The 12,439-nt window shown below is 49.3% G+C and overlaps 3 protein-coding genes across 3 annotated transcripts; 2 read left to right on the forward strand and 1 right to left on the reverse strand.

Annotated features, from left to right (window-relative positions):
- Positions 1-117: 117 nt before the first annotated feature.
- Positions 118-1,500, forward strand: ASPGLDRAFT_864600 (ankyrin repeat domain-containing protein). The gene is made up of 4 exons (XM_022550387.1): positions 118-684; positions 760-1,306; positions 1,356-1,381; positions 1,433-1,500. Exons 1-3 carry the CDS (start codon positions 200-202, stop codon positions 1,359-1,361), a joined length of 1,038 nt encoding a protein of 345 aa, XP_022397039.1. The 5' UTR covers positions 118-199; the 3' UTR covers positions 1,362-1,381; positions 1,433-1,500.
- Positions 1,501-5,452: 3,952 nt separating this feature from the next.
- ASPGLDRAFT_134826 (inositol polyphosphate kinase KCS1) lies at positions 5,453-9,634 on the reverse strand (the record flags this gene model as incomplete). The annotated part of the gene is made up of 2 exons (XM_022541325.1): positions 5,453-7,415; positions 7,470-9,634. The coding sequence occupies 2 exons, from the start codon at positions 9,632-9,634 to the stop codon at positions 5,453-5,455; spliced, it is 4,128 nt and encodes a 1,375-aa protein (XP_022397040.1).
- A 1,602-nt stretch (positions 9,635-11,236) lies between these two features.
- ASPGLDRAFT_69443 (DUF614 domain protein) lies at positions 11,237-12,358 on the forward strand (the record flags this gene model as incomplete). The annotated part of the gene is made up of 2 exons (XM_022549371.1): positions 11,237-12,071; positions 12,123-12,358. The coding sequence occupies 2 exons, from the start codon at positions 11,237-11,239 to the stop codon at positions 12,356-12,358; spliced, it is 1,071 nt and encodes a 356-aa protein (XP_022397041.1).
- Positions 12,359-12,439: the final 81 nt, after the last annotated feature.

The raw sequence follows: 12,439 nt of genomic DNA on the forward strand, positions 1-12,439 counted from the left end.
TATTGGCTCTGTCGATTTGGACTATAATGGCACTGCCACGACGGAGTTCAGAGGAGGATCGTCTTCAACAGTGTGTGTTTTTGGACATTTCCCGACAAGGCTGACTTGAGCCAAGGTTTTCATTTTCCACCTCCTCATCACACCCTCTTTATATTGACATGTACCACGCTTTATATTTCGAAATCCAAATCAAAAACAGATGATGGAGGCTGTTGGAACTGCAGCTGGTATCCTACAACTGGCAGGAACCGCTACCAAGACCTCTCTTCAAGTCTACGAGTTCATATCCACTATAAAAAATGCACCACGGGAAATTGAAAGCCTCAGCCACGACATCATGAACTTCCATACACTTGTGAGCAATTTGACAGATGCGCTGGGTTCTCCAGAAATACGAAGCATGGTGTATATGGACAAACAACTCAGCAACGCGATGAGAGATCTGCTTGTCCCTATGGCTAAATGCCAGCTCACCTGTGACCAAGTACAAAGCACGCTGAGTTTGCACCTTCAACTCGAAGAGTCTGCAGATGATGGAGCCCGCAGCAATGGACAAAAAGCAAAAGCACATATCTGGGTTCGTGACTGGTTGTGGCCTTTTAGACGAAAAGAGGTACTTGCTTTGATGACGGACCTGGACAGGACAAGGTCAATGTTTTCCGATGCCATGGCAGGTCTCACATTGTATGTATACCAGTCCTTGGAGCCCATTCTGCGCTAGTGCCTACTTCTGACTTCTATCATGATACTCATGTTGAGAAAATCAACTGCAACTGCGATTACGACAGAACCAACCAAAGAGATTTATACGAAGCGCACCTTTAATGATGATGCTGGATCTGCGATTCTCGACTTTGCATCAGTTGATGAGTCTTTGGCCCCAACGCTGGTAGAGGAAGAAGGCGAGAAATCGTCCAATCCCAAATACACTGAAGACCTCATAAAAGCGGTATATTTTGGCTCTGCCACATTAGTGGATATGATGCTACAACAAAATGTCGATGTAAATACTCGCGACCATCGAGATGGACGCACTGCGCTTTCATATGCGGCTGAGCTCGGCAATGTTGAGATAGCAGAGCTGCTCCTTAAACGCGGGGCTGCAGTGAACATTCGTCAATACAGCCTGAGCAAGCGTGTTGTGGGTCACGGGATAAATGACCAACCGTGGATGGTCAGTGGTCGGATGCCAATACATTGGGCAGCAGTCAACAGACATAGTGCAGTTGTTGAGCTTCTCCTACAATATGGAGCAAACCCAAATGCGAGGAATACTCCCGGGAGATTGGTTCTTCAAGACGCCTGTGTGAATGACGATCCAAAATCAGTCAGGCTATTATTGAAGTCTGGCGCAGATGTAAATGCTAGGAGCTATGGTAGTGTAAGGTCCAACTGCCTCATCCCTTTGTTATTAATCTAATTTTAGTGATAGGGCTGGACAGCGTTGCATGAAGCGGCTACATGGAATCATATCGAGATAATCCAAATCTTATTGGAGTACAACCCCTTACTCGATGTATCCGCAATACACGATCCTGAAGGCTGTTCCCCATTACACATAGCAACGAGATGGGGCCATTACGAAATAATGGAGCACCTCCTGTCAAATGGAGCAGATCCTAACATTCTCATGGTTGAAGACATCACCCCGTTACACTTAGCTGCTGTTGGAGGTTGGATGAATGAGCTCGACCTGCTACTTGACTGGGGCGCTGCTATTAACGTTCAGGACGCACGTCTCCGCGAAACCCCTCTACACAAAGCAGCGCGGAATCTCGAGCTTGTAACGATTGAGAAGTTGTGTGTGCGAGGCGCGGATACGGAACTGACGAATATTGATGGCCAGACTTATCTGGCTCTTTTGGATTGCGCTAGAGAGAATCCTGGTGATTGGTATGTAGAGACTAGAGTGGGTTCGTTTTGTAGAACCTAGTCTGAAAAGCCCTCAGGGGTCCACAATGATACGTACTAGAATCTGATCCTAGAAGGTCTAAGTTTGTTTTTGCAATGGCTTTTGTCTAACAGACGCAGAGTATCGACGAGTACCAAAAAGAGAAAAAAGAAGAGAGAGATGAAGAGGTCTTGCCCATAATTCTTGCTAAAGAGAAATAAATCAACAGAAAAGAAATGCATCATTCAACAAACAGATAGAGGGGGTAAAACCTCGCCTCAGTTTAGCGCTTCCTTTGATTCCTCGTCATAATACAACGAGCGCCTATATTCAGCACGGGTCCGATAGTTATCGGGGTCATCATTGGGGTTCGTTTTCATAGCATGTTTGCACCAAGTCCTGTATCTTGCATCACGTGGTGCTGGTAACTCTACCTTTAACTCTGCCTTTATTGCATATCCATAACATGCCGTACCTTGTTGTAGGGCTTGACTTGTACTGCCACATTTCCATATACATCTACCTGGTACCTCAGGGGTTGTCCCGGACAGTGCCAGGGTGCGCCGCTTTTGGCCTGTGGTGTACAGCCGGGCGTATTTGATAGCGTTAGGCCCATGCACTAGTTGGTTACACTTCGGCGTATTCTGGTGTCTTTGGGATAATTTTCATCACTTCGCGCCAGTCGTCCGCGTCGCTCTCCGGAATGGACGAGCTTAGGTCGTAGGACTGCTGGGGCATTTCCATCATGTTCCAGCGATGCGAATGAATTCATGCAATTGAGGACAAAGTTCTTGCCAGCTTCTTGTATTTTACGTGCTGTGATTGTGGTTGCGCCGTAAAGAAGCCGGTGTGGTCTGCATCTTTTCTTGCCCCAAGCCCTGTAAGCTAGAGATTGGTTATCGTCCGTCGCAGATAGCAAGTACTGATGATGCCTGATGCTGGTTGTTTATGTGTTTCTAGACACTAAAGGGAGCTTATTACCTGTATGGATTACATGAGACTCGGAGTATAGGAAATCCAAGACAAGAAGCAGCTGCCTGATACAGGGTTTCAGATCTTCAAGGGTCATTACTTGACCAGGAATCCACCGCATCGCCTCATTTACACTGATTCCTAGAGGTTCATGGACAAGGAAAACATTGTGGCCGTGAGGCCCTTTAATAGAAAAATGGCCGAGGAGCTTGCGAATGAACCTTCTGCCTGGGTGATTCGTTTGCACTGAGTTCATATGCCCATAAATCTTCAGCTCATGGTTTTTTTCTCGACCTGTCACGTAGATCTTCAGAGCAACATATTTCGAATCACTAATTTGGTCCTGTCATTAGAATCAAATGAGCTTCTGCATATGCAAGCGCCTTGTACAACTTGGTTCACGCCAACCGAGCTCTTCATATTTGCCATTGTGTCTAGTTGCCGATGTGGATGCAGCGCCAAATCAAGCACATCACTTGTTCATCTGGCCAGAGTCTGGCTGAAGAGAGAGGCTCCAGTCTACAACTTTCTTTTTCTGTTCCCTGTTTACATGCTATATCCCCAGACAATGAGCAAAAGCAGCTTCGGTGGCAAGAGTCATACTCAATATACAACTCAGCCCTAACCCGAACATATTCCGCCAGCCTCGTCAATTCCCCGCGGCCAAAAGACTGTGACAACTCTCAGGAGGTTTGCGAGTCCTGATTATCTTGGTTGTCAGGGAGTCATTTCTTTTCTGTCCTATACACGAGAAATATTTGAGGTAGGTATAAGCAAGGTGAGCAACGGCGTCGATTTTGGGTCTGACGCTAGTATTTCCAGCGCGTGCCAGTCATTCTGAAAATATGCACACCGGATTCATTCTCTAGTTCTCATTAGTCAAGCCGCGTGTTATCTGGAGGCCCAGGTTGACGGAATCTGGTTCGCCGATCTGGAACTCGATATAGTCGCAATACTGTGAAATGACGTGGAGTAGGTAACTCGTATCATAAACAAAACTACCGCCGGCATTCTGTCCTCATCTATATATCTCGCAAGTTGGCTTCAACGATCCGTGTTTGTCCCACAGTTCCATCAGGCGTCTTCTTTCTTGTTTGCCATCCTCTGCCATTCGTATCACTCAGAAGACCATTCATTAACAGTCCTCCAGTCCATTGCACAACGATAATCTCACCATTCTGACATGAAGCTACAACCTCCTTGTCTTTGTCACCTACATCGAACGTCCCACTCCAGTAGGGTGCTGATTGTGGACCATCCATAGGCGTTTCGCAACAATTCAACAAATCCGTTGTGACCTGAGGAAGTGGCTTCTTCAGTAGCTTGATAGATATTAAAGGGCTATATCATCCATATGCACATAGATGCAGCAAATCTAGCCAAAGAACTTGCTGGCCTTGCTCCAGGACGTTCTCAGAAAACGCCCCAACACAGCCATTCCATCCGGCTAGCTTATTATCCCCGTTTTTGGGGTAGAACTTTGAGGGATGGGGGTTAAAAAAAAAAAAAAAAAAAAAGGCCATCAGGGGGTTCCACGGAACTTTGATGTTGGTGGTGTCCATTGAAACCGATCTATCGGTTCATCACGCCATTTTGATTTGAGTATCAGGATGTAAGTTCCTTGAACTTTGGTAAGAGAGGTTTCCTTCTGTAGCAGGAAGCACCGCGAGTAGGTATTTTGAGGATATGAGGATAAATGACGCGTTTGCTGCGTGAGGGTTGGGGGTGTTGGGTTTTGTCTAGGAGGTGGATGTCGGTGAAAGACCAGATAAAGAAGTAGAAAACAGACATCAACTATTCACTGGGTGGTCGTGTGGTAGACCTAGGAGGGAATCCCTGTTTCAAGCAATGTATATATCCTTCGGGATAGCAATGGTCCTATCGATATAGCACACTACAAGATTACGTGACTAAAAAGCGCAAGATCCCAATAAAAATGTCCGATTAGGAAGATCTAATCTAAGACGCCAACCGATTATGTACACAAAGTGAACTGCTCCAGATACCACCCATGCTTTGCGAACTGCAGAAAACGAATCCAGGGAGTCTCCCCGGTGGTATAAGTAATAGCACAAGCCCGAGAAGGAAGAATAGGAATAGAAAATGAAACACGAACACACGCAACGAATGGGAATCGCTCCCCAAGACTCTGTTCTAACAATACATCCAGGCATGAATAGACGCAAAAGGCCCAGGGCTGAACAAGGCGCCATGAATCATCATTATCGTATTGCTATCACCAAAGATGACCAGTTGTCAACCCCCCCTATGCCAGTCATAACTGTGTCGTTGACATCATGGAACGTGCGAAAGAATCGAAATTAGAGGAAGCGCAAGGTGTATCTTAGCAAAACCAAAAACGAACACGAACACGAAAAACAAACAAGACCCGAGCCCTTGCCATGCAAATGTCGACGCCATTTCCCTTGGTATCCATATGAGCATAATTGAAGACATGATGCCAACTCCTAACTCAAGAAGATGAAGGAACAAGCGGGGATAAAGAAAAAGAATCGAAACCGAAATTGAAACGAAAAACGAAAAATAAAAAATAAGAAAGAGAACAAGGAAAGAAAAGAAAAAGTCGTATCAAACACTGACTTCACCAGGATCGTTGTCCATCGCCTCATCCCAGCCCCGGTCAGAAATATCGTCGTGATTCGTGACCCGAGTACCAAGGGCAATGGCCTCATTTTCACCCCGTTCCAAGTAGTCGTCGTGAGTGATCTCCTTCAAGATACGTCGAAAGTACGTTTTGAGTGAGCGCAGACCACGCAAATAACCACGGTCAATGTCATGGGGGTGCTGAGGTGGACATCGAGCACTTGGAGGCAATTCGTCTTCGCCAGTCACGCAGTTGGCAAAGTCGACAATCTTGAGATGAACGTTCAAGTTGTTATGCCCATCGTCCGAAGCATTACGTTGCAAACCAGGCCGTTTGTTTCCGGATTGATGCTGAGGACCTTGAGTATGAGGAGCTGTGTCGAATGGGCTCAGTTCACCATCGTACAGAATCAGAAGGCTGCTAGCGTACAGGCGATAGCTTTTCAGTTTGCGAATGATGTTCTCCAATTTCGAAAGCTTCTCCAGAATGATCGGAATTTTCTTGGCCACACTTCCGTGGCTGATACCATCGTAGAGGAAACGGGTTAGAGCATCCTGGAATTCGCGACCGGATCTCAGATCGCGTCCGAAATACTTGTCTTCAAAAGTATAATCCTGTTTCTTGACGTTCCAGGTCTGCATGCCACAGAGTCGCACTCCCAGCTGTTGAGAAGTCGTAGTCTGGCACTTGCGCCGTTGTGACTTCTGCTTCTTCTCATCAGCTTCCATCCCGTATTGACGTGTTCCCATCTTCAGATCCAGCACGCAAGGTTTGTTCATTCCGGCGGTGAGATCCTCAAGCAGCAAAAAGTATTGGACTCTTTCATCCTTCATGGTTTGTGCTTCCTTCGGATTGGTCGGAAGGTAGAAACGGCCATCTTCTTTCATTTGAGGGGGGAGAGGAGGCTTGGGTGGTGGTTCTGAGATCGCTGGAGGTGCATGATGTACATTACCACCAAGGAGAGGAACTTCCGGTGCACTTGGGGCGGACGGCTTGGCCGCAGGACGATCCGATGCCATTGGAGCATCGCCTTCCATGGCAAAAATTTCATCCTCTTGATCTCCACCGTAGCCATCATCGTCGAAAAAGACGAGATCGCCGGGCTTGCTGTCCAAGCTGCCTCGTCTTTGCAGACCACTTCCCGAATGTCGCCGCCGCATCTGCCGGTGTCTGTTCAGAGAACTGGTGCGTGGCTGTCCCTCTTCTGCTCGGATCTGCTCGAGACGGTTTTTGGTCGCATCCAGCGCGGTTGAGGCCGACGATGACAGCCCTGGGACCTCATCGGATTTAATCGCAATGTCGATGGCATCCGAGCGTTGAGGCTCATTGGATTCCGGTGCGATACGACGGCTACTCGCAGTGTGATCCTCCGAAAGATTAGCCCGTCGACGGCCACTATCTGAGGTGGTTCTAGGCATGATTAAGCGACCTCGGGGATGTCGTCGATGGTGATGGATGGCAGGAGGGCTGAAGACTTCTCGAAGAACCTGCTCCTGCAATTTCCGGTTGACAGTAGTTGCACCCCAACTGATATTGGGCCGTTTCGAGATCGACGTCTCGGGAGGGTTTTGCTCTTCAATGCTCGTCTTCAACGGCAGACGGCCCCGCAATTCATTGCCAGTGGGGAAGCGGGGCTTAGAGGAGAGAGTGGTCGCGTCCGCAGTTCGAGGTCTCTGGTGGTGGCTGGAGAAGAGATCGACTGGGATGATGTGACGATTATTCTCGAGAATCACTTTCGGTGTGACGCCGGGCGCCTGTTTCTGGCTGTGGCTGAAGATCCGCTGCGGCTCCCCATTTTCGGGGGGCTGCGCACCATTCGCGGCTGCTTGCTTGGCAGGTTGCTCATCCTTGGCGGTTTCGTTGTCTGTATGCTCAGGTTGGCCCTCAGGATGCGACTTGTGACGTTTGGAACCTTTGGAAAAGGTGACATTCAAGACCCCGATGTATCTGTCAAAAATGATTAGTACATCAAAGACACATAAAGTTAAAAGGGTTACGAACCTTGGAAGAAACATCAGCATCTCTGGATGCCTGCGCTCGATGCGTTCGTAGAACTCATTTTCCCTATTGTTCAGTTGCTTGCATACAGCACGCCTGGAGAAACGAAACACCGTCGTATGCCCACCAACTTGATGCCGATAAGGCTTTAATTCGACAGCACCCACCGGGGCGGCCTTGCCATGCTTACGTCCCTGCCGCAGATACCGGTTTCGCTGAGTGGGAGTTGCGGTGGGCGTTATGTCGGCGGCGGCGGCATCATCTTCCGTGACGCTCGACTCCTCATGGGTCGACAATCCACTTTCGTCTTCAGAAGCAAGTTCGGATTCACAGGTGGAGTAGTCATGGCTGCGTTCGGAGATGGTAGTCAAAGCTTTGTCATTTATCTCTTCTTCTAGAGGGGCTTGTAGATCTTGTAGATCGCCGTGCAAGATTCTACTGTCATTTTTAGAGCGGAGAGAGATATCGACATGGTTCACCTCCTGATCACCCGGAAGAACATCATGGCCCTTGCCCGGCAGCAGGATTGGACCAGTGTCAGGTGTTGATACTTCAAAATGTTTGAGACTATCCTGATCGTTCGCATGAGCCTTGTACGGGTCAACTTCGTCCGACACTGTCACGCGCTCATGAGGGAAGTACAAAGCAGACGAAATCTGTTCTTTTTCTTCCTCCTCATCTTCAAATTGAGAGGAGCCACGACGTTGCACTCTAAACGCATCAGGTGAGGCTGCCTCGTCCCCTGAGACCGGCTCCCGAGCGTACTCTCGACCGCCTTCTGTGTACTGGGTCGGGATGCTCTTAGAGAATGAGGAACCCCGTGCACCACCGGGGGTCAAATGAAAGTTTCGAATTTCCTCCAATAAGTTGCGAGGCAACGCTCTGTATTGATACTTGACCAGATCATCCGTCTGGGCCTGCGGATGGCTGTCGGTCCGTGACGAAGGTTCAATGGTCACTGGTGCATCAGCAACAAATGACGGATGGGACAGACTCTTGGAGCTCCTTCGCTTGGCGGCTTTTTCGGATGGCCATGCCCCAGAACCGGGAGGTGCCTCCAACGCGACCTCGTCTGACATCACCCACGGCTCCTCGGTTTTCCAACCGCGGTCCTGGTTCCTCTTCCGGTCTGGTGAGGTTGTGGTATTCTCTTTAAACAAGCCCAGATAATGGCTAGACTTGCGGCTGCGCACATGCGATGCAGGTTCCGCGTTTGCCAAGTTCGCCTCAATTGAGTGTTCCACCATACCACGCCGACCCCGACTCGAACTCCGCTTAACCTTGTTTTGCACCTCGTCACGACCATCCCACGGGAAATCCCGCGGGTCCCCACGTTCTTCCGGTACCTGAGTCGTGCCCAATGGTCCCGACGATGGAGAGCTGATGGCGGAAGACCGAACGGCAGGACGATCGACCGACCACGGATCCTCTGGAGGTGGGGCGGATTTCGTACCTGACTCATGGGATCGGGATTGCAGATTTCCTGGGATTGGAATGGATGATGCGAGCTCTGCTACGGAGTCGAGGTCATCGGAGCCCCGAGGTCGATCCCCGGTACCAGTGGCGGACAGCAAGGCGGCATGAGTGCTAACGGGTGGCGACAGGAAGGGAGGACGCAACTGAGAGGAGTGATAGGAACTTCTGTCAACGTCAACTTCCATGCGGGCGGCCTCGCCGCGATGAGGACGAAGGGGAAGGACCTTGGAAGTGGTGGGAACAGAAATTGAGACGGGAGATGGTGCATTTTGCTGTCCGAGCTTGGAGCTCACACCGGCCGGACGACTGTTGTCGTCATCGCGGGAAGGTAGAGAGGACAAAGCTTGTGCTTCACTGTCAGAGGGCAAGTAATTGGTCGCAAAGATGCTATCTCGTTCCGAGAGCTGGGGACTGCGGGAGCGATGAGGACGAGTGAGTCTCTCCAGTTCGGGAGGGTGCTTCGGGTGTTTCTTTAAAGGAGGAGCGGAAGAGGAAGTGGGTAGGGACCATTGATAAGCAGACGGCGATTCAGCACGGGAGGGCGACGGGGCCTGTTCATCCTGATGTTGATTGTCCCCCTGTCGCAGCTGCTGGTGGCGACGAGCGAGGCAATCATGATGGGCAGCAGCCGCAGGTGTCACCAGGGGTTGATCAGACACGGTCTTCTTTTCGGCAGGCGGAGGGGTTGACATGGAGAGGACATTGGTTGGGAATTGCAGGACTGGAGAGTGAGTGATATTGGAGAGTGACGTAGAATAGATAGATTAGAGAGGGATGTAAGTGACAGAATCAGGTAGGAGGATTGGGATAAAGGAGACCCAAACAGGAAGGAAGGAATTGGCGTCACCACCGGTTCACCAACCACGTTCCCGGGGCGCGAGTTCTGACAGGCCAGAGGGATTGATGCACCAATAATGGGGAATTCTTGGGAGGAACTGGGGAGACAGGAACAGTTATTACTGGATGAGAGCAGTTTTGGCATTAACTAAAGAAAGGAAAGTGAGATACTAGCGGTGGTAGTAGTAGTGGTGGTGGTAGTAGTGTAGCAGGAGTAGTAGGGATACTAACAAGGGAGGGAAGAAGACGATGAAAGGAGAGGATCTGCTCACCGCCTTTTGTGGGGCGTAGGGCGGATACTGTACAGAGTACTTGTACAGTACGGAGTATTCTGTATAGTGCTTTAGGATACTGATAGTTAGTAGACACAAGTATCTTAGAAGAGAATTGACCTAATGCATTAGAATCATTGATAGTACGGAATATAGAGTACACATATAATACACACTTGTACTCTGTATATATATCTACTCTTTTAGTTCCAGTAAGGGCAATGGTGGCTGCCTTGGGTTACCACTTTGGGTCACCTGACAAACATCAACAATGACGACAGACAGTCAATATCAAATTGAAGATATAGAGGTAGAGAAATACTAGCCTATTATGGAGTACAGGGTACAGAGCACAGGGTACATATATCTCTGCTGTGGCCACATGCCCCCTTGTACATCAGTGCATCACCCCGGGACACTCTGCAGCTGGCCGTTATCAAGATACATATTCCAGAACATTGTCATACTTGACTGGCTCTACAAACATATTTGTTCAGTACGGAGACCACTTATGAGTCCTTCTCCAAACACTACTAATGCGGCGCAGTCATCCTACTCTTCTCATTGGCGAGCGCTTGATGTGATGTGATCAAAATCGACGGCGCTGTGATGGCGCCGTTCCTCATCTTCCAACGGCAGCTGCCGAACCACCGCCAAATGCTTCTGACTGGATGTCCCCAGTAAAGCCCACATCGTTATGCAGAATACTAAGAAAGAGAGGTCTCGACGATACACAGCGAGCCCGAATATGCATGTCACTGTCACTGTCCTCCCGAAGCCGACGCCCGGTGGCCACTCTCACTCTTACACACCTTTACTTCTGCCTACACTTCTAACAAGTGTTTGCTCTATTGATCTTTACTGATCTTTCTCATTCTCTGTCTATAATATTCTTGTATTATATTCTGTGTTTTTGTTATCTTGTTCATCCTTTAACTGCACCATCTGCATCGTGTCTCCGCCGGCCATCATCGGTGGAGTGTACATACTTGTACATCCAGGTACATGTGCTGTCGCTGATTTCCCCCAAGCTGCAGCATACACGCTCTTTTCTTATCGATTTGAATCAGCATCGCTTGCAGTGACCTTGGGCAGCCTTATTCGTCCCTAAATCATCCGAAACCGAGTCAAAACGACCGTTACTTGCTTTGCGACAATCTCATAATCTACTGTGAACCAGACACAATGAACCGCCAATTACGCTTAGATACGAACAATGTAAATCGCAGATATTCCTTCCTTCAGACGCCGTTGGAGATGCATGCCCCGGGTTACCAACCAGCAGCCGCCGTGGATCCAACACAACACCAACAGCGCATGCAGGAACAACAAGAACAACCCCAGGAACCAGAGCAAACAGTGTCCAGACATGTATCGCAACAATCGCCAAATTTAGTGAATGAGAAAACCCAATATCTACAAAATGACTCGGTCGCCTCTCCTTATACTTCTGGCTCTCCTCCGCCGCCGGAACAGCATCCAGCAAACTACGCCCCATTTGCCGATGAGATGATTCAACCTCACCCTCAACCTCCCGTACAACCCCAACCCCCTTCTGTGGAAGCACCGCAGTATGTGCAGGATCCTACTCCAAGGTCGCCAGGGCCGCTACCCTTGAAGACAGATCAAACACCACCGGAACAGAACCCAAACTCCCGTCCTCTGGCTGTCGCGCCAGATACAAACCCGTTGCATTCTCCTCAGTTTCCACGGTTCCCTCCACCAACGGCGACAAGCACAGGGCAGGTAGCAGTCCCGGAGGATGTAGCTGCATACCACCAGCCCGGTCAAGTAAAACATCCGAACCAAGAGATCAAAGGCGGGACATGGAGTCATAGCATGTGCGATTGCTCGAATATCAGTACTTGCTGTCTGGGAATTTTTTGTCCTTGTATCCTATATGGAAAGACACAGTACCGGCTTACTCTGAAGTCGCGAAAAGAAGACCCAACAAATCTCTTAGGGTATAGCGCGTGCAATGGGTCCTGTACAGCAATGGCTCTGCTGTGTGGTTGTCAATGTGAGCTTCGTCTCTCTTTCTCCAGCTGAATAATTTAGCTAACGATGCTAGGGCTTCTGGCAACCATCCAACATAAGCGGACTCGAAAAGCATACAGCATCAGAGGCGATATCGGATCTGACTGCGTCCGCGCTACCTGCTGTACCTGCTGTACCCTTATCCAAGACGAGACGGAAATCAAGAAACGAGAAGAGGATCGCACCAAAATAGCAGCAGCGCAAGGGGCAACGCTCATGTCGCCCTACACTGCCCCGGCACCGATGTCCTATCCTCCACCCCCGAGATGATCATGCACCGTTCAATGCATCGGGGCACTTTCTTCATCCCTTCCTTCGATCTCTTCACATCTCGCATGGCATGAGAATACC

This window comes from Aspergillus glaucus (assembly GCF_001890805.1).
Source record: "Aspergillus glaucus CBS 516.65 unplaced genomic scaffold ASPGLscaffold_24, whole genome shotgun sequence".
Classification (NCBI taxonomy): Eukaryota; Fungi; Ascomycota; class Eurotiomycetes; order Eurotiales; family Aspergillaceae; genus Aspergillus; species Aspergillus glaucus.

Excerpts from the sequence above, each read along its gene's own strand:
- ASPGLDRAFT_864600 (XM_022550387.1), top strand. The coding sequence starts at position 200 with ATGATGGAGGCTGTTGGAACTGCAGCTGGTATCCTACAACTGGCAGGA. Across the intron at positions 685-759 it reads GCCATGGCAGGTCTCACATT|AAAATCAACTGCAACTGCGA; the intron begins GTATGTATACCA and ends ACTCATGTTGAG.